This window comes from Apus apus, chromosome Z, assembly GCF_020740795.1.
Source record: "Apus apus isolate bApuApu2 chromosome Z, bApuApu2.pri.cur, whole genome shotgun sequence".
In the NCBI taxonomy this organism is placed as follows: Eukaryota; Metazoa; Chordata; class Aves; order Apodiformes; family Apodidae; genus Apus; species Apus apus.
The window spans coordinates 20,353,905-20,381,680 of record NC_067312.1 but is presented as its reverse complement, the minus strand read 5'-3'; the positions used below and the strand labels follow the sequence as shown (position 1 = coordinate 20,381,680).

Genomic DNA, 27,776 nt, shown 5'->3' with positions numbered 1-27,776 from the left:
CTTCCCCGCTCCTTTTTCTCTAGCAGGATTAACTGCACATAACAAGAAAAGGATGGAAAACTGCTCACCAGCTCATGCAAAACTACCTCAGCTTCTTATAACTTCTTTTTCCAAAGCAGCAGTTACCTAGTGGGTGAAGAGGTATTAATGAAAGTCTGTGGGCACAGTTACCAACATGCTGCTTTAGATGGGGAGAGAAAAGCAGCATTCCTGGAGAGAGGCAAGTTTATGGTTGAGATAGCATGTGCCTTTTTCACCTGGCTACTCATCAGCCCCAAAGGACAGTGCTTTCTCTCCATGGAAATGAACAATTGCAGTCCAGTCTCCATGTCTGCTAGGAAAACAAGTGCTTAAGTAAACTAGCTAACAGGAAAAACATGGTTTAAAACTCCAGACTGAAGAAAGAGCATTATTTATTAAAGTTAGGCAGCCAGTGTAGCACCCTGATGACATATAATTTTTACTGTGTCAAAGTGTATGTAGGTTACTGAATCAGAAAAAAAGGGGGGGGGGGGGGGGGAAAGTGACTATTTTCTTTTTTTGTGTTCCAGGACTTATATGAGTTACCACATTACCATGTTCCAACATGTTCCAGTACTTAAAGGATGGCTACCAAGATGGAAACACCCTATTTACAAGGAGTCCCATGGAAAAGACATGGAGCAATGGGCAAAAGTTGACCTGGGGAGATTGCGATTGGACGCAAGAGGTGAATTTTTCACCATGAAGAAAATCAAACATTGGAGTAGTCTCCCAACAGAAGTGGTAGATTCCTCCACATGGGACAGTTTTAAATGTCAGCTCAACAGGTTGCTGAGCCACCTCATACAAACTATAGTATCACCTAAAAAGGTTGGACCTTGAGGTCCCTTCCAACCTGGTATTCTATGATTCTGTGAATTACCTTCAAAAAAAGTAATGTGTGTAGAGGGATTTCTTTGCAGTTGTGAGCAGTTTGCAGTACCTTTGCTTTATCTGTCTTCTGAATTTTCCCATTGCGGACTGTTTAAGAAATGTCAGCCTTGTCCTAAATTCTGTCTAATTGGGAGAGTTCTGAAATTATGCCATTTAGTTAAAAAATGTCACTGTGATGCAAGTAAAGCAGTTGTACAAAGTATTTCAGGGCACAGATGTAAGAAACTGCCATCAATTACTAGAAGTGTGCTTTTAAAAACTATGAGCTATTTAACACTATTAAAAAAAGAATTTGTGTATTTTATTTTGTTATCTTCACAGCCCTCTGCTGATCTCATGAAGGTATTCAGCCTAATACTAGAAATGTTGACAATTTTTTATTACTCCTAAAATTTAAAAAAAATCTTATGGCCTTGTGATTGTCTTGTCAAAAGTAAAAATGAGGTCAAAATTCAGTTCACTGACACCAGCGGCACTTCTGCACTATGTCTGAATAAAAATACCATTGCAAGTGGGATGATGGTTGTTGTCTCAGTGACTGAATGGGAGATGAAATTCCTGCAAAATTAAGTATGCAGGTTTGACAGCAACATGATGACACATGGCTATGAACAACTGGGCATAATGGAATTGGCTCTGTCAGGGATAATATAGAACTGTGCGTTTCATATCTCATATAAGTAGGAATGAAAATAACTGTTCGACCCTGCTCTACTGGGGTAGATACTACCGGGATGGAATGAGAAATTAAGTCCAGTTTCACAACGGTTTTAGCTAGATATGGAGCTCCCACAGAAATGCAAACATACTAGCTATCCAAAGAGGATTAAGTACCCAGTATCTTTGAGGGATTCCACTAAATACCCACATCCAGGTGGAACCTCAGAAGGAAGTTTGGTAGCTTTGAGCCCAGGAACTAGCTTCTTTCTAACTTCTGCAATTTTCAGTCAACCATGATGTGTAACATGAGTGTCAACTTGCCAATGCAAAACACTTCTGGAAGTGTCCCTTATACAAACTATCTGGACAGAATGAGGGTTTTGCTCTCTGGAGAAATATTTCTAAACTGATTTTTAGTTGGAGAAAATATCAGTAGCATTAGGAAGCTTATTCTATAACAACTTGGCCACTACCCTAAGGATTCAGCTATATAATTTGAAACTGATGACACAAAAGTCAGTTCTAAGCAAATGTGGTCTGAGTACATGGCACCAGCTGAAGTAATGTAAAACAGCAAAAATAAAAGATAAACTAATAGCCATCCAGCATGCAGAAGCCAGATGCTAAAAAAATGGATCGTCCCTTCAAACTAATAATCTCTCCATCTCCAGACACATAGTCAACCAGCTGCTGATGTAAAATAAAAGACTTTTCTCTCAAATAAATTAGTAAGATGGTATAAATAAAGGCATATAGACCATTACCAAATACTCTGTTAGCAACAGAGCACACTGGAGCTGCCTTTGCTGATAGCTGCATTAGCAGCCGCAATTTGGCTGCTGTGGAGGAGGGGTGTCCTTTAACTGTGTGTTCTGCTTGTTGGCAGCAATGGTGGGATCCATCTCCAGACTTTCTGACATCTTGTCACAGATGATATCCACAAGTCGTTCAAATGTCTGCTTGACGTTAATGTTGTCCTTGGCACTTGTTTCAAAAAATTCAAAACCTAAAAAAACAAACAACAGGTTTATGTTGCATGCATGTTCTCGGGCAAGGAAGAATGGAGAGACACTCAGCAACCAAACATAGGAGAGCACAGGTACTACAGTTATTAGAAGGGCATTTAAAATTGTAACACAATCCGAGTAAGTACACTAGTACTATTTGCTTTATACCAAGCCAGATAAAATCAGAACTGCCCCAAATACATTCCCATAGGCAAATTATAATTTAAAATAATTTAATCAAAAAATGGACAAAATTTGAGAGTATTACTATTTTAGAAATCCCCTATATAGTCAGCCATTGGGAAGGAATAATATACTGCTCCATCTCTAACTGTTACGTTCCTCTGAATATGGTTCAGCTGGAAACAGTCACTTCCATCATGGGATTAACCTAGTGCCAAAACAGACAACAGTGTTTGAAAATAACTAGGCAAAAAAAGAAGCAAGACACAGAAAGATTTTTTGTGATTTGATATCCACTTAAGTTAGAGGTGAATCCACAGGACCAAAGGGACTCCCAACGCCAGAAACCAAACTAATAAAAAAGTACACAAATGCACATAAGGAAGAAAACTTTCTTAATTAATTTATATAGAAACACTTTTTTATCTATCCATTTCCAAGAACTAACCCAAAGGCAAAAATCAGAGCTATCCTTAACCCAGAAGGGACACTGGAAGGCTTTACAGAGCAGAACAGCTTTCCTAAGCTCTTTTCTCTGCCACTGTTTGATCCATGTCTCATGTCCCACATCTGTGTCTTTTGTCTGGGCCAAGTCTACAACTTGCTGGTCAGCCTGCAATCCAGCAGGCTCCTGCCTACTCTAGGTCATCCCATGTTCTTCCTTCCTTTGCAAAACATTTGGTTTTTTTATTTTTTTTTTGTTCCTAAGCCTTTTCCCCCCATGCTCCACTTTTTTCCACAGTTGCCACATTGCTCACCTGAGGGTCCCCTGGAAATTTAAAACTTTGTCCCACCTCTGTCTTTCCAGTGCTTAAGGGTTCAATATTAAAACAGTTAACAAAACATCTAATCCCTGGTAATTTTCCAGAAGTGCCTTAGCCTTTGCACAATTATTTAGATTCTTTCTGATTAAATGTGAATAACAATGTGCGAGTACTACCATGTTTATTTATGTGAAAAATCCCATTAATAAAATGTCAGTCACTTGAAACTCTTGGCAGAAGGGGAAAAAACAGTTTTCTTGTGTTTTGTTGTTGTTGTTTTGGTTTTGGGTTGGTGTTTTTTGTTGTGGCTTTGTTTTCTTTTTAATATTGTGTTTTTTTCCTACTGAATGGGCTAATGCTCTATTTAAAAAAAAAAACACAACAACAACATTTTAAATTTAAATGCAAGTACTTAGATCACATTAGTTCTATGTATTCAATATGCCATCTAAACAGAATATAATATACACAGTCAGTCCTGTGACTGCTTTCCATGTAGCTTTTGCATGTTTGAGTGCTAGCCTAGAATTAATTGCAGCAGATAATTATATTTGGCCTGGCATGATATCCTAGCATGCACTTATAACCAATGACAAAACTTAACCCTCTGCTCTGAATCTTCTTCATATTTTTAATTTACATAAGGTGTCTTGTGCTGAAATGTCACAAAGTGGTTTACACGCACAGGAGCTAAATGCAGGCCAAAGTTAGGGTTCATAAGTAATTTACATAATAAGGAGTTTAAATATTGTACAGAAATTCGGTCATTCAACTTCTATTAATACCAGCAAGAAGTGTATAGATAACCTCACAGGTATGAGTATATATTGCCATGAAAACTTTTCCTTACCACATTTCTTTTGAAAGCAGGAAAAGTGTGCTTAATAAAAGCCCATCTACAGAAATCATATTCTGGGAGGAGGTTTGAATCTATCTGGCATTGTTCTAGTTTAGCTTGGCTTACTGATGTCTGTTGTTCTAAACTGGAAAGAAAATGGGGAAAGCCAATGTAGCCTCAGTTGCTGGTGACTTAAGTCCTCCTGCAGAACTCCATGAAGGAGGAGACTGTTCAGATCACTTGGGGACTGGTAGAAATAAGAAACATCCTCCACATTTTCAGTTCTGTGTTGAAACCCAGCTAAATCTAGCATGGCAACATAGTCAGATCCTTCCACATCTGTTAGGGTCTGCTCCACAGGTACCAGGAGGAAAGCAGCAACTCCAAAGAAAATCAAGCAGGACCACAGGACAGAAGGATGGATGGACAATGAAAGGATGCCTGATAAATTGCACACAAAAGCCTTGGAGAAGATGACAGGAAGAATGACTCTTAAGGACATTTATGAGGGGAGCAGTTTTTAGCAACAAGAAGACAGATCAACTCACATATGAGTTGATAATGAAATAGCAATTATGGCAGGTAGGTAAGAGACCTGGACACAGATAATCAAAAGGTGAAAGGAGAAGAGTCACAAAGAAGAGAGGAGACCCCTGTCAGGAAATACTGTAACATGGACAGGATCAAGGAAACAGGCCCACTACCACAGTGAGGATGTTCCACATAAGAACACTATGACTCAAGAAACACCCATTCTCCAAGTAAAACTGAGGTTTATAGAGTGTTCAAGAACGACATTTTTATTAAAAAGAATATTAAAAATAGACACTACAGCTATAGTGAAATCTATGGAATTCCAGTTACAATTTTGATATAAGAATGAAATTACAGTCACAGTAGTGGTGTAGCTGGGTATCAGGCTATGCCTGTATACACATCCCATCAACTTAGTAATTAATTTCCTTGGTGATCCAGGATGTCCCCAGCTAGACCTTGCATGGATGAGACAATGTGCTGACCTGTGAGGAAGTGAGTGAACTCCCAGCTGCCTCCACAAAAAAAGATTTGCTTTATTCTTTTAAGGAACTCTACAGGTGGTAATTTTGGAGATGCCCCCAAGGAGCCCCTGCTGTGCATAGGCCATCTCATAGGAACTATTTATATGCTTAAATGTGCTGATAAACGTTGTAAGCAGAGAAAGGGGCATGCTGGTTGGCTCCCCCAAGACCCAGAATGTAGAATGGATTCAGCTGCACACAGGTAAGACACTTGTAGGCAGTCTGTGGAATCTGCTCTTGCAGATGCAGAAATGGTCGCATAGAACACTTTTGAAGCCTGTTAAGACAGGTAAGAGATGTTTTGTGCACAGTTTAAAGTAGTCACTGCCAGAGGATCATGGTATGTAGCCAGTACATAGGACCAGCTGGATTACAAGAATTCAGCAGAACAAGAGTTCAGAGAGTCCCATTTGATGTAGCTGAAGACACCACTGCAAAGACCCTTGCAACAGAAGGTCCTGTTGCCATCTGGATAGAAACTGATTGTCCTGTGCAGGGAATTAAATTCCCCACCTGAGTTACCTCATGTAAAATATTCCAATAAATTAGAGTGTGGCGGTGGTTTGTTGGTTTGGTTTGGTTTGGGTTGGTTATTTTTTTAATGTTTTTTGGTTTTGTTCCCCCCCCAAGCAACCCTGTCTGTGGAACAGTTTCAAAGAGATACGGAGCATTTTTCTTAGTGGAGCGTGCCTGTATAAAAAATACCAGAATTCTGGTTGCTTTCTATTTTGTCATGCAATCTTTTATGGACCTTTTCCCCCATGACCTCCCCTCTCCTGACTCCTCTTGTAATTATTTTACTAATAATAATGCTTAGTTACTCTAGGTTTCGGAAATGCTTGTGTATGAGGGACTTAGATCTGTGCTTTTGAGTATTTTCTGCAGGTTTGTTTGTTTGTTTTTTTCTAGTGCTCATTATTAATGGAGAGAAAAGACATTCCGTATAAGCCTGAAATGAGGCAACTCTCTGGTGATGTTCTGGGCAGCAGAGCTCAAAGAGCACCATGTTCCCACCACCTGTGATGACCTGTACAGCTGATGTGGATGATACAGGGCAGAACAGATTACTGCAAAGATACAACAAAGCCCAAGAGGCACATGGGTAGGTAAGGCAGAACAGAGCTGACATTGACAAAATCCAAAATATCAAAGTGCTGCCTGAATGTATGAACAATGTGTGTGGAACAGGCATCAGGACATTCTAATTAAAATGCCTCTTCTGTGCTTAATTCAGTTTTCCCTTTGCTGTCCTGCACTATGTTTCTTTCCCTGATCTACCTTCTTTGCAATAGTATTGACTCTAGGAAAGCTGGCAAGCTCTCAGCAGCCCTTGCAGAGCACTGCAGCAGCAGGAGCCAGCCTGGACATTGGCATGGTGCTGTTCACCTAGTGAGCTGTAGTACAGACAGAGCAGTTTAGATAGCCACACTGAAACACATGAACTGCCTGAATTACTGATTTTGTTCCCTCTCTGTCTCACACTTGTCCTGGCTCTGCAAAGGCTCATTCATCAATACTGAATAACATTTGTTCATGCCTATTTTTAAAAAATAAGGAAGAAAAACACTGGAAAGGAAAGCAATATGCAATGGGAAGAACATTCTGCATCCTCTCATCTTTCTTAGAAAATGTGACACCAAGAGGATGTACAAACTTGCAAATTTTAAGCACAATTCCATACCCAATACAAACAAGAGCTATGCTAATATTTCACCAATTTATTAGGAAGACCTGTTTTCAGAGTGTTTGTCCACAACCAAGACAATTTTATTTTCCACTCCAGTTGTTATGTTTAAGAGATGTCATTAAGACTATGTTCTGCAATAACTACTCTTGAAGAAAAGCTTGAACTGTGTGATTTTAGAGCCACTCTTGCTACTGTTCTGTTCAATCTAGAACTTTGAAGAGTAGCTGGTGACCACTACTGCTCTTCAAAGTATCTCCTACAACACCTGCAACTATGGCAGCAGATCTGCTTTGTAGAACAGTTGGATGGGACCTCTGCTGTCCAAACAGGCCCAAAGGCTGGACTGTATTAGGAAAAGTATTAGAACAACATTAAGCCCTAAAATAGGACTTTGCTAATATTGCCTCAGTGGAGAGCAGAATCTTCACCGTGACAGAATGGTCAGATTTGAGGGGCAGGTACTGGTAATACTCTAGCAAACACCCCCTTTCCCAGTCTTTCAGAACAGCAGGTTTCCATATAAGTTCCAGCTGTACTGATTTAGATTTTAGCTTCCAGATATCTTTTAAAGGAGTACATTTGGGCAATAAATTAAATTCCTGGCAATTAATTTTTTTGTTTACATTAGACATACATTGAGAAAACATAATCCCTTGATTTGCATTGTCATTAAGTGACTTTCCTGTAATGCAGCTCCAAGCGCATGAAAGCAATGGCAGGTTGGCATTTCCCCCCTTTAAAAAAATAGTCCTGGTGACAGGAGGCTTTAATTGCTCTGCCAGTACCCTGTAAGTGTTGTAACTAAACAGTCTGTCTCCTTCCTCTGTCACTAACTTTTGCAATTTAAATAAAGAATAAAAAATCCAGTGAAGGGTGGAACTGTGAACAGGCATGTTCCTGCACAACCCAATTATTTTTGTCTTTAATGCAAAGTTAGATGCAGCCATATGTCCATGTTCTCAAACCTGCTGGTGACCCTGCCTTCTGCACCACAGCCTCCAGCCAGCCATGGAGGCAAAACAGAACTTGGTGTTCCAGCAATCTGCTTGCTGAAGTGCCAAGTCTCACCTGATTCCTGATTTAGATGCCAAAGTTACAGCCCTAAAATAGCCTCTTCAGTTCCTGCCTAAACTCACAGATGCCTAATCCCCTCCATGTAGCCAAAAATACCTGATGTACATATTACCCCACAGGGCTCATGCCCAAAGGCAAGTGAAGGTTCACTCCAGTTCTGATTCAGGGGAGCTGCTGTTTTGCACCCCAGCCTTGGTGGGATTCAGAAACAGAAGTGCTGGATGCTGATTTACACCCTATATAAGCACACAACACTGATAAACGCTCTACTTTAGGGTGTGCTGGGGTGCTACATGCGCTTAACTTGAAGAAATCTAATTACCTCTGAACTGGTTCTCCAGCATCTCCCCATCATGACCATTACATACACACATGCCTGAGCCAAGAACAAAATGAAGATAAAATAGGCTAGACAGACTAATTTTGGTTTGAAGTGAGAAATTTTCTTGTCAATTTTTGATGAAACTTATTTTCAAAGTACTGCGAATCACAAGAAGCAAAGACAGAAAAATCTGAAAATAAAGACTTGAAGGAAGAAATGCCCCAAAAGAGATGAGAAGAGAAAGGATGAGAGAGGAAACCACCCCAAAATATGCAAAATAAGGTGTGAGTTAAAATCTGAGGGCTAAAATGGCTGTCTCTCTGAGTGACAAGCTGTCACTGAAGCTCCAGGCACTCTTGATGGTGGGCATGTAGCATTCAGAGCCCTTTGCAGGTCCCCCAAATTCAGTGTGAGGGTTGACTTCTGATGGCCCTTGCAGAAGGTAATGTGAGAGCTCAACCTGAGAGGGCCTGTTCAATTTTGTTTTCTGGCATTGGTTGGTGGTCTCTGGGCCAGGATACATTTAGAAAGCAGGTGAGTGCACTGTAAAGGCATCCTCAGACATGCTGGGTGCCTCCAGCCATGGCTGACCTTGCGTGTCAGAGTGCAAGAAACATGGAGGCATAGAAAATGTAATGGGAAGGGCACTGCTCTGAAAACAGCTGGACAGAACATGCAACTAGAGAGGATGTTAGCAGGACATGACACTGGGTGATCAGCAGAGGTCCATTTCAGTCCACATTTCTACAAAATAACAGCCCCATTTTGCGGAGTCTTAACTAACCTGAGCCAAAAAGGTGGGACAGGACAAGTAAGACATCACAGAAAAACTGGCCAGACATTTGGACCAGAGCTTTCAGTAGTGCCCTAGTACCTGATCCAGCATGAGCACAATAGGCATAGTTTGGATCTATGGCAGGATTGTACCTTTGCAGCAACCTTAGGGGCCCTCGACATAAAGATACAATATACTCTAATGGCAGTGCTTGCAATCAAAAATTAAAGAGTGTTGAAATAATTTGTAGCACAGACACAGCAAATAGGAGAAACACATGCACAACCAAAGAACACATATTAAAAGGTGTACTTTATTTGCATGCACAGAAAAAATGTCATAAATAAATGGAGAAACAGTCCATTTGTGTGTGCATTGACTCAGTCTTTTCAAAGCTCTGTGCACACCTCTTCCTGCTAATCTGCCAGAATGCAGATCACAACATATGACACAGACCATGAATAAAAGGAATGAAGAAATTAATGCTATCTCTGAGTAATTATTTTTATTTCTGTTCCAACAAGTAACACCAAACATTTATGAACTTATGAACATTTGAACTTGGTTGAGATGTATGAGATGAATATGTCAGAAAAACTGTGTGAGTAATGCAGCTGGGAAGTGTGCATGGATTTTGCATGCAAGAAGTTCCAAGCCTTTTTTACTAAATAAGCTTTACCTGGTTTATCCTGTTTCTATATTTTCTAATTATCACTCAACTGAATTTATTTGATCCTGTCTGTGTTCACCTCATTTTGAGATTACGCTTCTATTTATGTAATTATGTTAAACAACAATGAACTAATTTTTTAAAAAAGCTTGTACCACTTCAAGAAACTACTGAAGAGGGTGACAAGGGGTGGCTGAGATGTGAGATGCTCTTTGTGTCTGGAGTGATGAAACAGTCTGGGAAATCCAGCCTGGGCAAAAAATGAAGGGTATGACAGACGTCTCTCTGAAACCAATGGTGTTACAGACAGGGAAACAGGAAACAATTGTTCACTGTTTCTCAGAATGTAACAGTGAAGAAACATCAAATGAAACTAGCAAATGGTTGATTCAAAGCAGAAGCAGGTAACTCCGATAAATGGCACATATTTAAAGGATGTTGTGGATAGTAAGATTTTACGTGGTTTCAAATACATCATTGGACAAGTCCATAGAAAAAAAGTAATGAAAGGGCTATTGAATATAAAGATACAGCCTTTAGTTCATGAGACCCAGAAATAAAATTTGCTACAGTCTGGGAAACTATCAGTGTGCATTTACCCTTTCACAAGGGACCTAATTCTGGCCATTAATGTATGCTGCTTGCAGCTACAATCTGTGGTAGCATTGCCAGCGTCATGCCCCATGTCATTGTTGTGGTCCGAACCCGGTTTTGGGTTGAAGTCGCCATATCTCAGGGCACAATTACCCTGCTTGTTTATCAGGATTTTCTGACACCAATTATATATTCAGGATAGCCTTTTAATTATTTCAGTGGGTCTGTCCCTGGCTGGGAACCAGCTTGTTTCAAACAGATATGTAACCGATTGATCAGCTCCTCTCGGAAGCACATACACACACAGAGGCAAGTTTTAACTTTTACTAAAATATCAAAAAGAGCAGTAGAGAGTGGAAAGAGATGTCGTAAACACACCAGCGAATATGTGTGTATGAAAGCAGTAACAGGGTGCTTACGAGCCCGAGCCTTTCCCTTGCGGGTTGATGAAAGTGAGTGCAAGCGAGGGGCCAGTTACACACCCGTGGGGAGGAGGCGTTAGAGAGGAAAGGTTTGGATGGTGATGTTGTGATCATGTCCTCCTGGAGCTGGGGGATGAGGTAAGGTGTGGCAGCAGTGGCAGATACAGTGTAGGTGGCACCAGCTGCAGGGACAGCAGGCACACGTGTGGCTGGAGCTCAGGAGTGCGGCTGCAAGGGCTGCTTTAGGAGCACTTGATGATGGAGGCTTTGGGGAGTGAGCAGTGATCCCAGCTTTTTTAGTGTGCTCCAGCTCCCTTCTTCTGCTTCTTCGGCTCCGTTTGTGTAGCTCCTTGGCAAGCAGGCTCCACGAGGGAAAGCAGGAACAAGCTCCTCTTTCCAGCCACAGAAGGCTCCCTCTTATCTGGTCTCCTATTCCTCTTCTATCTTCTTTTACTTCTCTCCCTTCTGCACCAGCAGCAGTGGACAACAGGCGGCAATGACCCTTCATGGCCCTTGACGACTGGTCTATTGTCTGCTCATCTCCCAGCCCCAAGGTGCAGTTCCTGTGAGGGCTGGTCCTGGCTGCAAACACAGCAAGGTGGGGCTGGCTGTCCCTGGCCTTGCTTGGGTAACCCCACCCACAGTCCTGATGCCATTTCTTTCTTCTTTTTTTCACTTTTTTTTTTCTTTTGTCTGTTTAAGTCTCTCTATCGCAGTCAATTTGGTTGAGAGACATGTCTTTTGTGGAGGCCAGTTCTCCACAGTCATTAGCAACAAATGTTAAAAAAAAATAAAATTGAAATGAGACAAATTCTGTCTTTATAAACATTCTGTTAATTTCCCTTCAAGGTCAGATCTGGTTTTCTTAACTGGTTTCCTTCTCTCTATTCTGAACATAGGTTAAGTGTTATGAGAAAGGTACTTGAAGCTATGACAGGATACCTGACTAGTTTAGCCAGACCTTTTCAGGTAACGAGGCCTATTGCTGGTTGATTTCAACTTCTTGTTTAGGTTTAGCCAGCACGGAGATTTAAAGAAATTATTGATTACACCTTGTTAATAAAGTTGAAGGCTGCACTTCTCAAAGAGGTCAGTAGCCACAGAAGAGACACAATTTTCTGATAATACTGCTCTCAACAGGACACCAGGTTTCCCAGAGGATAAATGCCCAATGCTCTTTTTGACCTTTTGAAAACCCAGCCTAAAATGTACATGCATTCATTTGTCCAGTGACTTAAAATTAATGCAGGCTGAAAATAAAACCACACTTGAGAACAGAGTGTTTCACAACATTTTCGTGGTACTGCACTCATGCATTGCTTTTGCCTGTAATTGTGGCTGCAAAATGTTGCAGATCATGGCATTCAAAGGGCCCACAGTTTTAAAACGTCTTGCTGGACATAAAAATATGTATCTTTATTTTTAAAACTTGCCCACAATAGATGTTATCAACTCACTGGCACAAAAAGAAAAGACAGTCCCAAATGTCTGACACAACACGTGACCATCAAACTGGCCAACATGGCCAGAGCACTTACTACAATTCAAGGTAACTTGTTCTTCTGTTTTTCCTGACACCACCTCCCACAGTCTCTAAGTAGATTTAAGAAATTATTGCAGTTGTGCAGGAAACATAAATATTTGTGTGTGCAGTCTGACTACAATAAATGACATATGGGATCAGAGCTACAATATATTCAGTACAATCTTCTGTGCTTGAGATAGCCACAGGACATGTATCTGAGAAAGTAAAACCCTGGGGTACATAACAATGTGAATAAAAGATAATCTGCTTCCATAAAGATTGAACTCTAAATCCCAGGAGTTCTTTGCTTTGAAGCCTGAAACATGAGTTTTGATATCTATCTCATAACTTTTCTTTCTTTCCTTTCTTTCTTTCTTTCTTTCTTTCTTTCTTTCTTTCTTTCTTTCTTTCTTTCTTTCTTTCTTTCTTTCTTTCTTTCTTTCTTTCTTTCTTTCTTTCTTTCTTTCTTTCTTTCTTTCTTTCTTTCTTTCTTTCTTTCTTTCTTTCTTTCTTTCTTTGTTTCTTCTTTCTTTCTTCTTTTTTTTTCCCCAAGCATTGATTATTACAGCTGAGGATTCTTAACTGTAAAATATGCAAAGTTCCATCTTGTCTTACTAAATTAATGACCTTAGGGATTCCTTGTCAACTCACTGCATTAATCTTTTGTATAGGAAAATAGTTTCAGAAATAGAAATGCAGGTTAGTTATATGACTTTTAAAAAAACCAAATAAATCTTGAAACTCTACATTGTAAATTGATGTATATTGTCAGACATTTTAGTGCCTGGTCTAAATGTGGGGCAAATGTTTACAGTTGCTACTTGCTGTTAAATATTTTCTGTCACCTTTCAAAGACTAATCTATGGCCATTTTTAATGTATCATTTCAAGGTGTGCTTATACACACATTGACATTTACACAGATGCAAAAGGAAGGAATGTTATGCCTTTCTGATAAAATTATTCACCAGGACAAACAAGAATACAACTAGAAAAAATATTTTAAAATATAAGTTCTGTAACAATATACGTAAGTTAAGAACCACCAGCATGGGAGTAGATCCAGGAGAGGTGGCACACCGAAATGCCACCATTTCTCTCTGTTTCCAGTGCATTTCTCCTAAATACCTATATAGCAGTAGTGACAAGGGGATCTTCTTTACACATATGTTCACCAGACTGGGCCTTTACTACAGTCAATTTTAAAAATAATAACAATGCCATGCCCAGTACGGCACAGAAATTGACCTCCACACCTTCTGCACACCTGTAATCATGTTTTGCAGAGATCAGCAAGCTTGAAGGAAAAAAACCAACAACAACCAACAGGCCAGGTAGTAGTAGTAGGGCGATGCTCTGGAGCTTTTCAATTACAGTTTGGCCAGTGTCATCTCAAAAACATTTCATGGTATGAAAAGATATCACTGCTGGGCAGAAGCAGAAAGAACAGAGATATTCTTCTCTCTTGGATTATTGGTACTGGAAATCATAATCCAAATGTTCTCAACTTGTAAAAAGGTCCAGTTCACATTTTGAGTAAGCTGTTTCCTCAGTCTCTCCTCTCCTCTCCTCTCCTCTCCTCTCCTCTCCTCTCCTCTCCTCTCCTCTCCCCTCCTCTCCTCTCTTCTCCTCTCCTCTTATGTTTTTTGTCAGCGGCTTTTTAAATATTTCCCAGCCTAGGACGTATCTGCATATAGCAATACCAATCTAAACATATTGGATGTATTCAGACACATGCCTAATCTTGCTGCGTGTCTTAAAGGCCATAAAGTACTTCCTATCTAAGGAGCAGCATAAGGAACATTTTATCAGGTATCTCATTTAGTCAAGCCAGCCTCTGAGCCAGCACTGGTCTTGTGGACACCTTGAGATGACATATGTGTCACAGCTCTGCGTAAGGTCATCCCTGAACATGTCCATCCTAATGATGTCACAGTATTAGTGATGTCAACATGGACAGCACAGACCTCAGCCTGCAGAAACAAAAGGGCAATGGTGTATGTCTATTCATTTACAGTGAATGTATCACAAACATTTAATTACAAGTACTGTAGCAAATTATGACACTACTTTGTGTATTCTCACAAGCAGTCATTTTTTTGTAATTTCATTTCTTACCAAGTTGCTCGGCTAAATGTTTGCCTCTCTCAGTGAAGATTACCCGTTCATCCTCCATGTCACATTTGTTACCGACCAAAATAACCTGGGCATTGTCCCAAGAGTATGTTTTGATCTGAGTTGACCTTAAAAAAGAAACAGAATGAGATATGTCAAAACAAAGCAAATTCCTCTTAAATCCATTTCAAACAGAAATGTAACATGACAAAAAAGAAAATACTGATTTTGGCACCTAAGGTAACATGCTTTTATTTGATTCTGGATTTCAAGTACACTAAGGATTATACACCAGTAAAGATTGTTACAGGAATAATTTCAACACAGGTTTTACTTGTGCTTGTTGATACAGTTTTTCAATATTTTGAAATCACCATCAACACAATTCAGGTATTTTTAGAAAGAAACAGCGACACATCCTCCCACACAGTTAAAACAAGTATTTTCACATTTTAATGCAAACGTTGTAATCTAAAACCAGAGTTTTAAAACAAAATCAACAGTTAATTCACTTGTTATCTTTCACTTTTAAAAATAGAATCTAAATTATCAGCAAAACGTCAAAGCCATTTTGTCTTCCTTCTGTTTTTTCTCCCCAGCATGTTCCAGTATAGGTCTTTACCAATACAGCAACAGCAGTGTTCACATTGTGCATTAAGCTGTGAATAGGGGCTGAGTTTGAACTTTGATTTACCTTTAATATAAATTATGCAAGCCCTAACTATTACTACAGCTGAATTGGAGTATCTGAGGACTTGAAACAATGTAAGACTTTGAGTGCTGGTGGTGAAAGAGCTCATCCTACAAATCTCTCTCCGGCAATTTGAATGTGCTGCAGCTAATGGGCAACTTAGGAGCACATTGGTAGCACTTCTGACTGCTATCTGTCGCTGACTGCCACTGTTCTTCTGATACTCACACCTGCTCTGCTGGAAGGAAAAATACATGTCCTGTCTCTGGAGCCATTGAGCGATGCTGTTGGATCGCTCCTTCTAACTGAGAACAAATCTTCCCTTGAAGGCAATGCAGGGTGCAGCAAGCTCTTACTCTAAGCACTTACCCTTTGCCTTGGACTTGTGACTATGTCTGGCTTGAGGCTCTGAATCAAATGCTTGGTCAGATATTAACATCTTTTCTGTTCGCATGTAATAAATGGAGAGAGAAAAAGATGTAGAGCATCTCTCTGTCCCCCTCTTTCTCTCCTTGGACAATTCAGAGTGCTTAGGAAAACTTCACCAGAATAGAAACTAATCTGCTTAACTACACATTTAGGAGACAGTGCCCTGGAAAGGAATACTGTTGTGCATCAGGCCCCCAGGTGTCTGTGAGAAAAGATGAAATAGCTTCAAAAATCTGTCCCCTAAATATTTTGGGAACAGGTCTACATGGGTGCTAGGTTCACTAATGACACATTCTCATACTAGAGCTGTTATCCCTGTCTGCAAAATATTCCATGCACAAAAAGTTGATGTAGTATGACAACAATTTCTAGTGAAAGACAGAAAACTGATCAAATCTCCCTAGCTGGCTTTGCTTATTGCAAGACCAGAGGAATGGACATGTACATATTTGTACCATTGAGTCCAATGGTGTTGCCCACAGGCTCAGACCCCCCGGCATGAGTCAAAGCACCTTTAAGCCATGTGTTTGCAGTGCTGGGCAGGGGAATTTCAGGGGAAGGATCACACTGCCTTTAGGGTGGTTTTACTTCATCAGAATGACCAAAAAGAAGCTGAGGCAAGCCTCAGGCATGTTTTGTTACAGATTGTTTCCATGGTCCTGCCCTCATCATTCCTTCAGGCAATAGACACTGTGCTATTTTAAATCTGTTGTATAGTAATTTGAGTAGGTGATCATAAGGTACTGTGGCCAAAGCAGAGGTCAGCCTGTACACTTCTATTTTACTAAAGCGACAATTGCTCAGAAAAAAAGGGCACCATGCATTCATTTTAGCAGAAATGTTCTTTTGGAACTATGCTAAGTTCTTCTGAAATTTATGGTTAAGTAATTTTTTTTTTTTTTTTAACCAGAACTACATTTGTTTCCATAGCAACTTTGAAAATACCAGCAGCTCAAGCATCACAGGATGTTAATCCATTAAGGACCCTAAAAGAGCTTAGATTTGAACAGTTATGAGTTTGTTCCCCCAAATTGAAGACATTTCACAATTGAATTATAAAGTAAAAACATTAAAATTTACAGAAGGAATTACTTGTGTATTTTGCAAAAGTTAAACATAAGAAATGGATAGATGAAGCAATAGAACCTGGAGAAGTATCATCACAGCAGTGTAAAGAGGATTCATTCAGCTTTGTTTTGCAGATCTTTACTGTGGAGCCTTGGATGAGGTTCTTAAGAATGAAATCTCCATTTTACTACAGTCAGGCATGACTTTTCATGCTATGAACTATGAACTTGTGTCTTCAAATGCTTCTTGTTACCCAAGTGACTTATTTTATTTTTAGACTTTTTTTATTTGGTTTGCTCATGTCTCATCTTCTAGTTATATAGAATTTTTTAAGCAAAAAGAGATCTTGCCCACGATAAAAATTTCAAAGGCTTATGTTTTGCAAAAGACCCTGCAGTGCAAAAACATAATTGACTTTGAACCATTCAAATGTATCCCCACCTAACCTCACACCAGTAGAAGCTTGGATTAAAAGAATAACATAGGGTTATCACTGTTATGTTTTCTTTTAGACATACATTTCCACTGATGGCTTCTATAGATTTTGATTCCCACAAGTCTCCACAAAAAACACCACATGGGACATTTAAAAAAGATATTTTGTTTTTCCTTGCCTACATGACCTTTCAAATGACAAAGGCTTCTCATTAATCCAAAGCACAAACCATTGTCACTGTAAAGAACTTCAGCCTCAGGAAGACTGAAGACAGGAAAAGGCAAAGCTGATGTTTGCAATACAGCAATTCTTGCTGTGTCTCAGTGACCTGGTGTTAGTCAATGGTAATTTACACTGTAAATCTTTCATATTTTAGTAGTATTTTAGGCAGGCAATCTGCAACATGTCTAAATTTTTATCATGTATAGGCACCAAAGAGGCAGATTAGTGCAGGAGTTCAATGATCCGTTACTTTCAGAGATCAACATAAGACTTGCCCTCCATTCTGCCATATTCCTTGTCAGGAAAGCACACTTGCTGAATGCTAACTTAAGCAATGCTGGGTTTGCTCATCTTAAAACACTTTCCTTATCTTTTCCACTATTGGTTTTCCAAGTACTGCAAAGTTACATCAATAAATCTCCAAAAGAGTTTTGGACTACTATGACAAATACTGTCAAAGGTAATACGGAACATTTTTTCCTCTGTTTGATGATATGAAATACTATATGAAAAAAAAAAAAAGTTCAAAACACATTTTTTCACAAAGTATTTTATTAAAAAACACAGTTTTGTGTTTTGAACACAAAACCCCTACTTTGTTTGAAACGAACCTAAAAGAAAGGTAAACAGCTGCCACTGGTATATGACTACATGCACACTGCTTCAGTATTACTGTGCTACTTAGTTCTGCTCTTTGGAAATGCCTTGTAATACTTGTTAGATCACAACATATTATTCTGAAAATACTGCTTTTTAGTGCAATAAGATATAATAATGAGACACAATGAGATTTAGTTAATAATTTAATAAGATAAACAAGATTTTGTATTGGTGCTCCTTCTAACACTCTCATTTCCTGAAGTAGGTAATAAAACCCAGGCTGCCAAGGCAAAGCCATCCACTGTTACCTCATCTCCCAGGAGCACACAGGTTTCACAATAAATATTACAACGCTTAAAATGGTCATTATCAGCACCAAAGATAACATGAACCTGCCCTACACCCCTCCAAGTCCTCCAAAATAATAAATGTCAGTTCTGATTATAACCAGATTCGAGTATAAACAAGCACAGTGAAATGCACCTTCACGACCGAAAAGCAGCAGTAGGTAAAAGGTCTATGTTACAGCACATTGTCTTTGGGGAAAATATCAGGTACAAACTTAAAGAGTTACATCTATTTTCAGATAAGAGTCTGCTTGAGGTCTATATAAGAACCAGTTTAATAAAGCACAAAGACTGAAAACAACCATAAAAGAACAAAACTTTCAAAGAAGCAGGAGACTAACCTTTGTGCAGTAGTGTGACCCTGCGGCTTGGAACATGCAAGAGTTTCAAATAATTATCCAGACAGTGATGGTGGGGTGTCTGTGTGTGCTCATGTGGCCAGCTTACAAGGAGTATTGCACAGCACAACAGAGTGCAGTTTAGAAGTATGTGGCTCCAGCTGGCTGAGGTAGCTGAAATGCTGGAAGCCGAGGTAGCTAACATGGAGCAATATGGAAACATTGCTGTGATGTTAATATTGTGCAGACTAGCTTGTTCATATTAAATTATGTGATAAAAGCTCATCTGCACATCCACAAAGAAGCACAAACAGATGAAAGCAGGTGGGTGACCCCAAATAATATTCTGGCCCTAGCTGCTTCCAGGCCTATCACAGGAGCCATTAGCCTCTGTCCACAAGCCCGGAGGAGCACAGGGGCACGAAGGCAGGTGACAAGCAAAACTGAGGACTCAGAAGCAGGGATACCACATCCAGGCCCCTCCCAGGGCTGTCCCAGGAAAGCCACAGCCCCACTGTCCAGGCAGCAAACCCATCACAATGGGTCAACACTAGAGACTTGTATGTCCCGGTGCCAGCCACCGGGGAGACTGGGGTCCAGGGGTGGCTGTTGAGCAGACTGAGCGTATGAGCTCAGAGATAGAGGGACCCATGCTGTATACTTGTCTACAGAGATAAATATTTTCATTAGTGGACCTTCTCTTTGCTGTGCCAGGGACTGGGGCAGGATGAGGCTGCTGGTGCTATTTGTGTTTGTGTGAGCACCCTGTGTTTCTGTCTGTGATCTGTGTGGCTGGCTATGTACATGTATAGTATTTGACATATATACATGTTGTACATGTGTGTACTGTGTGCATGTATGTGCTGGGAATACATCTTCAGCCTCATTAATAGTTGTACCTGGGGCAGAGGCCTTGCTTCTATTGAGCTGTCAGATCCAGGATGATATATTTTCCCCTTCAGAATTAAGTTCAGACCTAACTCAGCTCTGTCTATGTGACACTACACTGTACTGCAGAGAAACTGCTACAGAAACCAAACCTGCCACTGCTTGTCCTCAATACATTTCAGGTTGCACACACTGATTGTCATACCTTAGAGTTCACTCTGGACTTATCTCCAGAGGTTCACTTTTTACTAACTCATTTATGTGTATAACAAACATTAACCTTACCTGGAATAGTATCTAGTATATTCTCACCCACAAACAGCAAGGATAGCAAACAAATCTATTCAAGAAAGATATGCCCACAGAATACATATATGAGGAATATGAGCTTTTAGAGACAGCCACAGTCTATGCACCACTGTTTGGAGCTAAAGCCTTTCAAAGATGCCTGCCATCCCTAGAGGGGCTGGTTTCTGTGTGCTTTTCAGATTAATTATATAGCAAGTCACATGCACTGACAGCAGAGAAGCATGTTAATGAAAATGCTCAAGAGAGGGGCCATGTATCATGTTTATTCCAGCAAGTTCAGGGAACATGTTGTACTTTTGATGTTCTGGTTTCAGAAAAGCATAGACAATGAGCTGCAGTGCATCATCTTGCTAGGACGAAAACAATTAAAAAAACCAAACCAAAACAAAAAAGGCAAAAAAACCCCTCAATCCAAAACCAAATTAACAAAACCTATATAAAAACAACCTTATTTTTTGAAGTTATGGTTATGTTGATTTCACTGATTGATCCTTAAAATTCCCATCTCTGTCTATAACATGGTGCCTCCAATGCCCATCAGCTGGACTATCGGAAGTCACAGTGTAGTGACAGGAGTCCAGGCTTTCTATTCTAAAACTTTATTTGTTCTAAAACTTCAAATTATTCTAAAACTGGTCTAGTCTAAAATTCTCTGTTTACTTAAGTATTTGGTAAGGAGGAGTGTCAGAGAATCTGCCATGAGTTTGGAGGTGTGTCCAAAAGCATTCAATGCAGTTGAACTTCCTTTATTTTCAAGCAATCATGTCAAATGCCAGGCTACCTCTGAGCAGGAAAGCCTGCTTTCCTACATTTTCAGGCTACATATTTTTTCTTCTGTAATTGAGGTAATGGAGGGTATCTTTCCCTGCTTCCCCCACTCCCCACCCTACATCATAGGAAGGTATACCACTGCCTGCTGAAAACCCTAGCACAAACTGGGATGATACGGTGAAGTTCTGCCATTCCTATCTTTTCAGGGAATGGGATTGTCTCAGAAGCCCTTTCTCACCCATGTTTTCTCTAAGGAGCCCTAGTATTCACTCCATTCAAGCCATCTTTTCCACAGGGTGAGTCTGCTATACCTCTCGTACTGCCAAGTGTCTTCCATACTTCAGGGTGTACCATATGCTCCATTCCTTTCCCCATGCCTTCCTTTATGTCTTGTAAACCCCTATTATCCCCAGAAATCCTGATAGGTTTTGTGCCTTAGGAGTTCCCCTTTATCTTGGAGTTTTTATCCCAGAAATCCTGATAGGTTTTGTGCCTTAGGAGTTCCCCTTTATCTTGGAGTTTTCCTGTCTCGTCTCTCCATCCCACTCATCTTGAAAATATGATGGAGATTGTTCTATGCAGCACATTAAATGCTTGCAATGCTCAAACTTGATGACCATTTGGAAGCTGGCTCTGTACAACCAGCTGCTCTGTGCTTGGCTCGGACCCTGCCACAGGGAGGGCAAGGAGAGGGGTGGCTTCAGGCTTTGCATCTGTTTTCCAGTAAATAACACACCATTACCAGGACATGAGCCATCTGAAAAGTATAAACCCACCAACTAAAAAACCCTGGCTGATGGGGATTTTGAAGATAGTGCTGAGCTTAAAAATGGGAAGCACTCTGAATAAAAACAAGACAGGAGAGTCCTGGCGTACTTGAATACTAGACTTTTGTGGCCATGGTTACTGGCATGGTAGGAATATACTAGAAATAATTAGGGAGAACAGTGGCTGGAGAGCAGCCCAGCAGAGAGGGACCTGGGAGTACTGGCTGACAACCAGCTGAACATGAGCCAGCAGTGTGCCCAGGTGGCCTGGAAGGCCAATGGCATCCTGGCTTGTATCAGGAATAGTGTGGCCAGCAGGAGCAGGGATGTGATTCTCCCCCTGTGCACAGCACTGGTGAGGCCTCACCTCCAGTACTGTGTGCAGTTCTGGGCCCCTCAATTCAAGAAGGATATTGAGGTGCTGGAGCAGGTCCAGAGGAGAGCAACAAGGCTGGTGAAAAGACTAGAGGGAAAGTCTTATAGAGATAGGCCGAGGGAGCTGGGGTTGTTTAGCCTGGAGAAGAGGAGACTCAGGGGGGACCTTATCACTCTCTTCAACTACCTGAAGGGAGGATGTAGTCAGGTGGGGGCTGGGCTCTTTTTCTAGGCAACTAGTAACAAAACAAGAGGGCATGGCCTGAGGCTGCTCCAGGGGAGGTGTAGGTTGGATAATAGGAAGTACTTCTTCAGGGAAAGGGTGATTACACATTGGAATGGATTTCCCAGGGAAGTAGTGGAGGCACCATCCCTGGATGTGGTCAAGGAAAGGCTGGATGTGGCACTTTGTGCCATGGTCTAGCTGGTGTGGTGGTGTTAGGTCATAGGCTGGACTTGATGATCTCAGCGGTCTTTTCCAGCCTCAATAATTCTGTAATTCTGTGTCAAAAGCTTCCTTAACAGAAGAATCCACTACAAGTTTCTGAGGCTATAACTGCATTTCAGAAAACTACCTGCCACATTTATGTTTTGACAGGCTATAAAGGTAATAAAAAGTAATCATTTTCTTTCAGAGTGTAAAACTGAGCTGATCTTTAATATATACATTTTTATAACATTATGCAAGAAAATATGACATACTATTTTGCAAAAAAAATTGTTATTAAACAGAAAAAAAACAAACAACAGAAAAGATAAAAGCAGAACAGCTAAGATGTGAGAGCTGATAGTCTCTGCATCTTTATGATATTTATACTTATATAATTACCTTAGTGACAATTACCATAATTGTAATAAGGAAGTATATGCTTGCCCAATAATGTCGACTCTGGGTCTGCATCTAACACACTGCAGTAAGAACTGATATGGCATTGACAACTATGTAATTCTGTGTGGTACCTAAGATTCACCACAGAGATTCATCAGTCAGAATTTTCTTTCTTTCTAATCAACCATTTCTATCTCTTCTTACCTCGCATAAGGAATTGCCTTCCCATCCAGAATCCTCTGGATCCTTTATTGAATTACATTCCAGTTTTATTGTAATATGCAAGTAATTTTCTTAGTAGTCCACTGATAAGCTTTTCTGTAGAGTGTTATTTCAAATAAGAGTACTAAGTGTCTGTTTTTGTCAGAAGATTTTCTGACACTAAAATACAAATCCAGTAGATAATGGTATATGGTATTAAATGAATTTGTTTGGGGCAAAAGACATTTCATGTTCAAACTGTAATTCTTACATATGTCCCTTTACTTGGAGGCACAATGAAGGAACAGAAGCCTGCAGGGCATACTTTATTTGTATTAACTATGTTGCAGATCACCTTAATTTTTTCATTTTTGGCACAATCTCTGCATCCTGCTTTCATCCCAGCTGTCAAATGCACCTTGAAACTACTTTCCAATATCATTGCAATAGGAGCCCAATTGTGCAGACACTACATTATGTTAGTACTATGCTCTGTATCATTCCTCTCCAGTACCTTCTGTGCCTGAGCTTTGATGGCCATCTCTTTAGAAGAAAAGCCCAGCAGGTGAGGTGTTTTCCTGTACCTGCACAGCCAGCACACTGCAGCTGGCACTTAAACAGCTGGCAGTAAGTCTAAAAACATCCTTAGGCAGAATAACGTCTGAACACACGGTGTGTCACCCTGACATTGTACTCCCTGGAGGTTTTTTGTCATGGAGGCAAATGACAGAGGTCTTGTATGGAAGCTCCAGACCTGCTCCTAGGCAAAGTGGACTTTGGCTGAAGGTCTGCAGAATTTTCAAAAGAATAAATTCCCTGTCACACCTTTATTTCTTTCTTCTTGTGATGTGCAGTATATAATTATTTTCCAGGGTTTTTGTTTAGAAAAGTTGAACAGATGCTTACACAGACAGTGGGGAAGAGGCAACAAATACTGTGTTAGACATTAAGGGCAGAGATATCTTCCAACCTACTTTCTTGTATTTATTGTCATGATAAAAAAATACAAAAAACATTTCAATTTAATTCTTGTTTGCAGAAGTACAAAATTCTCCCCTACAACAAGGTTTACTTATGAGCAGACCAACTAGTTTAACACATTTTTCACAGTGGGACACAGTAACAACACATTTTAATGAAGAGTTTTTATGTGTCATATAATGCCACAAGCTGTGTCATACTGTGGGAAGTGATTTAGCTACTCACCACACAGACAAAAGGCTGTACATTTTAATTTTCTTCCCACTGAGAAACCAACCATTAAATTATCATCCTACCACTACACATGTACAGTGCACACAATCATAAAAAATTAGGGTTTGAAATGAGATGGATAAAGTATTTACAGGAAAATAATATTCATGGAAACAATAAAAAGAAAAATACAACCTGTTCTTGCACATCTTTTGAGTATCCCCACAGTTTCATGTTCCAGATGCTTCCAAATATATAATTCTGTTAATCACCAATTAATGTTGATTGCACAGAGTGTTGCTGGAATGCTGAGTAATGACCCTAATCAATACAGCTGATCCTGACTCTAGTATTTAAAAAACAGAGCTGTGAAATAAGGCAGTACTGAAGTAATTTACCAAAGCACCTACAGAACCTGTTTGAGTATATGACACTTTTTAGTAAATCAGCAATTTGCTGTCACTTAAAAATATATATCTTGCTTGCCACTTTGTATTCATATGTGTCCATAGGTGAGAGGAAAGAGATACAGACACATATGTGTGTGTCTCCACATTTCTTGTTTTTCTTTCTCACAGTGATGTGCTTTTGAGAAAAGAAAATAAAAGGGAAAAGAGAAAGGCAGTTAAGCAAGACTGATGCTGAGCAAGTCCTTTTGATCCTTCATGATCTAATAAATACTCTCCTCTTTACTGCACTAGCAGTCCCTGGTCCCTGAACCTAGACTGCACTACTCTAGCCAAGAGCCTCTCTTGCACTTCTGGGCTTATCTACCACTTGCCTTCAGCCCCAAAGAGCACCTGCACAGCAGTGACATTTTGGAAGCAGCAAAGTTCTTACAGGCAGTCAAATTATTTCAGTTTGGAACAACATTGATATTTGTGTAGCTATAATTTAGCTGGGTCACACAGTTATTCAATTTTTCTTTTTCTCTTTTAAATAGTAAATCCAGATTAATTTTTAAATATATATGGTAAATATCTGGCAACAAGAGGTCCCTGTTTTAGGAAACTGCTCATTAATCAATTCTCTGAAATTCAGGATTGACCCTGACTTTTTGCTATCATATCTCATTAAATTCATTGCATATTTAAGACTATTAATCCCTTTTGCCAGTAATACCTTCCTAGTTTCTCTCTCTTCTCAAATTTACTGGTTTAGATTTTATTTCCTTTCTTTTTTTAGCTTTAATTTTTCAAGTTTAAATTATTTCTGCTAATACTTCTCTTATATTTGATCTTGTTAGATAATTTTGGACTATTTATCTCATTGTGTATTTTACACAAGCTATTTCATAAACAGCTCAGTCTTATGTGCAAATATATTGTGTTCTGAAATGCTTGTGTTCACCTTTTAAAAAAGGAGTCAAAACAATCAGACCTAATTTTAATCACTGAAAAAGCTTACTACTTCATTGAAGCCATCTGTGATAAATTATCATAGACTACCCTTGTTAAGGATTCATCCAGCTGATAAACCATGTATCAGGGCTGACATGTGAGTTGTTTTAGTCCTTGTTTATAGGACAGACAGTATTGCTTTACTAAAACATCTAAGGATATGTTACTTCCGTAAGAGTACATTTTATACCAGAACTGGCATAAATCTTATCAGCATTTTGTCTTGAAAATTGCTTATCTTGTTATCTTCTGGAAGGAGAGCAAAGGAAACATTCAGAGCTATATGTGAACCCTAGGCATAAAAATGCGATTCCACCAGAATGTCCCTGCACCAATACCCATTTGGAAGTATGTTCCCTATGTAGCTGTACACTTGCAAGCAAAAGAGATCCGAGGTCTGGAATTTTGGGACAGAGTAAGTGTGGCCAAGTTAACATCTGAACACTTGAGCTTTTCCCTTTTTTTCACAGGTACCTGAAACTGGACTGGCAAAGTGGCAACTACCTTGATCTCACTCTTAATTGAAAAGGGTTAATCAGATGAATATGATAATTATATTTTTTGTTTTGTTTTAATCCTTTGAGGCCCTAAAGGTAAATTTTGAATTAGTGTGGTCACATGTTGCTTTTGGGATACTGCTGATCAAAATTAATTTTGTGACAACTGCCAGGAGCCAAAGACAACAGTAAAAAATATCTCCCTTTCTACATCCTGCCTGGCACAGGGTGGCAGGATTGTCTGGCTGACTCACCTGACAAGCAAGTAAATTGCAGGTTTATTTCTGCTGACTCACAGAAGATGGCAGGAGGCATCAGACTTCAGATTTTATTTTTAGGATTAAAAATAGAAGCAAGAAAAAAATTGTAAAGAAAATGAGTGGCAAATTCATTCAGAATGTCAGTACTGCTGTTACCTGATTCACAAATCAAAAGACTGTGTATATACGTGGGTGTGTATACATTTGCCTCTGAAGCCCTTGCTTTTATATATGTGAATTTCGCTCTTTATCACTGTTCTTAAAACAAAAGCATATTGCTTCTCTTGATCCCAGAAGCCAGATTTAAAGGAAAATGCTGAGTATGGTGGAAGTTGTGCACAAAATATGCAGGCATGAATAATACTTTTCAGTAAAAAGTTTTGAGATTACATTTAAAACTTTCAAACATTTTCGTAAACTGGATACAGTGGCATTCCAAGATGAAATGGCCTCATGGTCAACTTTCATAAATGAAAGTTTATTTTACTCTGCCTGTGAACACCTGAAAGCATACTGTCTAAACCATGTTAGCTAACATTTTTTAAGGTTAAAGCTTCTCTCCAGTAATAACAAAATAAATGTTTAATATTGTCTTATTGACACTTCACCACTGACTTCAGCGGGTAGAGATCCCTCTCAGAGGACATAACTGTGTGCATTAAACAGGTTATTGGGTAGACAATAGTCTTAGGATGGAAAGCTTATAAGGGCAAGCATCACAAAATTGTAAGTTCATCAGCCAAATTGTTCTGTACCCCCAGAGTAGTAGAGTGAAGTAATGTACTGGAATATCAAGAGAATACAACATTTCCTATGCACTGTTCCAGAAATGAAAGCCTACAATTGCTAACAAGTAAGTGAAGGAGTTGGACAGCAGGTCTTTATGAGGCACAGAGGCACTAATGGAGGAAGTAACTGTACTTTACCAAAAAGTGTTTCCACAGTGGATGTAATGTATCAACAAAAAAATGTATTTTGCCCTGGAATTTAATAAACTATCACACACAGCCAACTCTGATCTTATAGCAAACCAAAATAAGGTAGTAAAAGTTTTGCCTGTATAACCACATCCTTAGAGATTTCTCTTGGCAGAGCTAGACACGCTAAGAATCACAACTCTTAACAGCTCTTACACAGACGTGCTGACAGAGGTCTTCTTGGGTGCAATTCTTCTGGTCTATTCTAGACAATTACTTTAGAATGAGTTGAGTAATGAGCAAAAGCTGTTTGTTTCTTGCCATTGACTATAAGGGATCCTCATGTGTTTAATTTGGATATGGATGTCTGCAATGTATCAACTAAATTTATACTGAGAAGTCTCACCTGCAGCTTTGGATGTTGTCAAGGCCTCCAGGGTTACAGAACTCACTATTAGACTACAAGATTTGTTTACAGAATAACATTATCAGGTGAAAGCTCCCCATACACCTCTACTTTACATGTATAAACTAGCAAACATCCAAGCAGACTTACCTCATATCAGCTAAAGATTTCTGCAGAGCTATAACACTAAGGAAGTAGTTTAGCTAATGAACTTATACAAGCT

At 39.6% G+C, this 27,776-nt stretch overlaps 1 protein-coding gene across 1 annotated transcript in view; it reads right to left on the bottom strand.

The window, feature by feature from the left end:
- Window positions 1-518: 518 nt before the first annotated feature.
- The window catches only part of RAB3C (RAB3C, member RAS oncogene family), a 105,311-nt gene continuing 78,053 nt past the window's right edge, over window positions 519-27,776 (bottom strand). The window contains exons 4-5 of the mRNA XM_051642696.1: window positions 14,612-14,736; window positions 519-2,581 (exon numbers count right to left, since the gene is read on the bottom strand). Of these exons, the coding sequence (XP_051498656.1) occupies window positions 2,394-2,581; window positions 14,612-14,736 (313 nt within the window). The 3' untranslated portion in view covers window positions 519-2,393. The remainder of the gene's footprint in view (window positions 2,582-14,611; window positions 14,737-27,776) is intronic.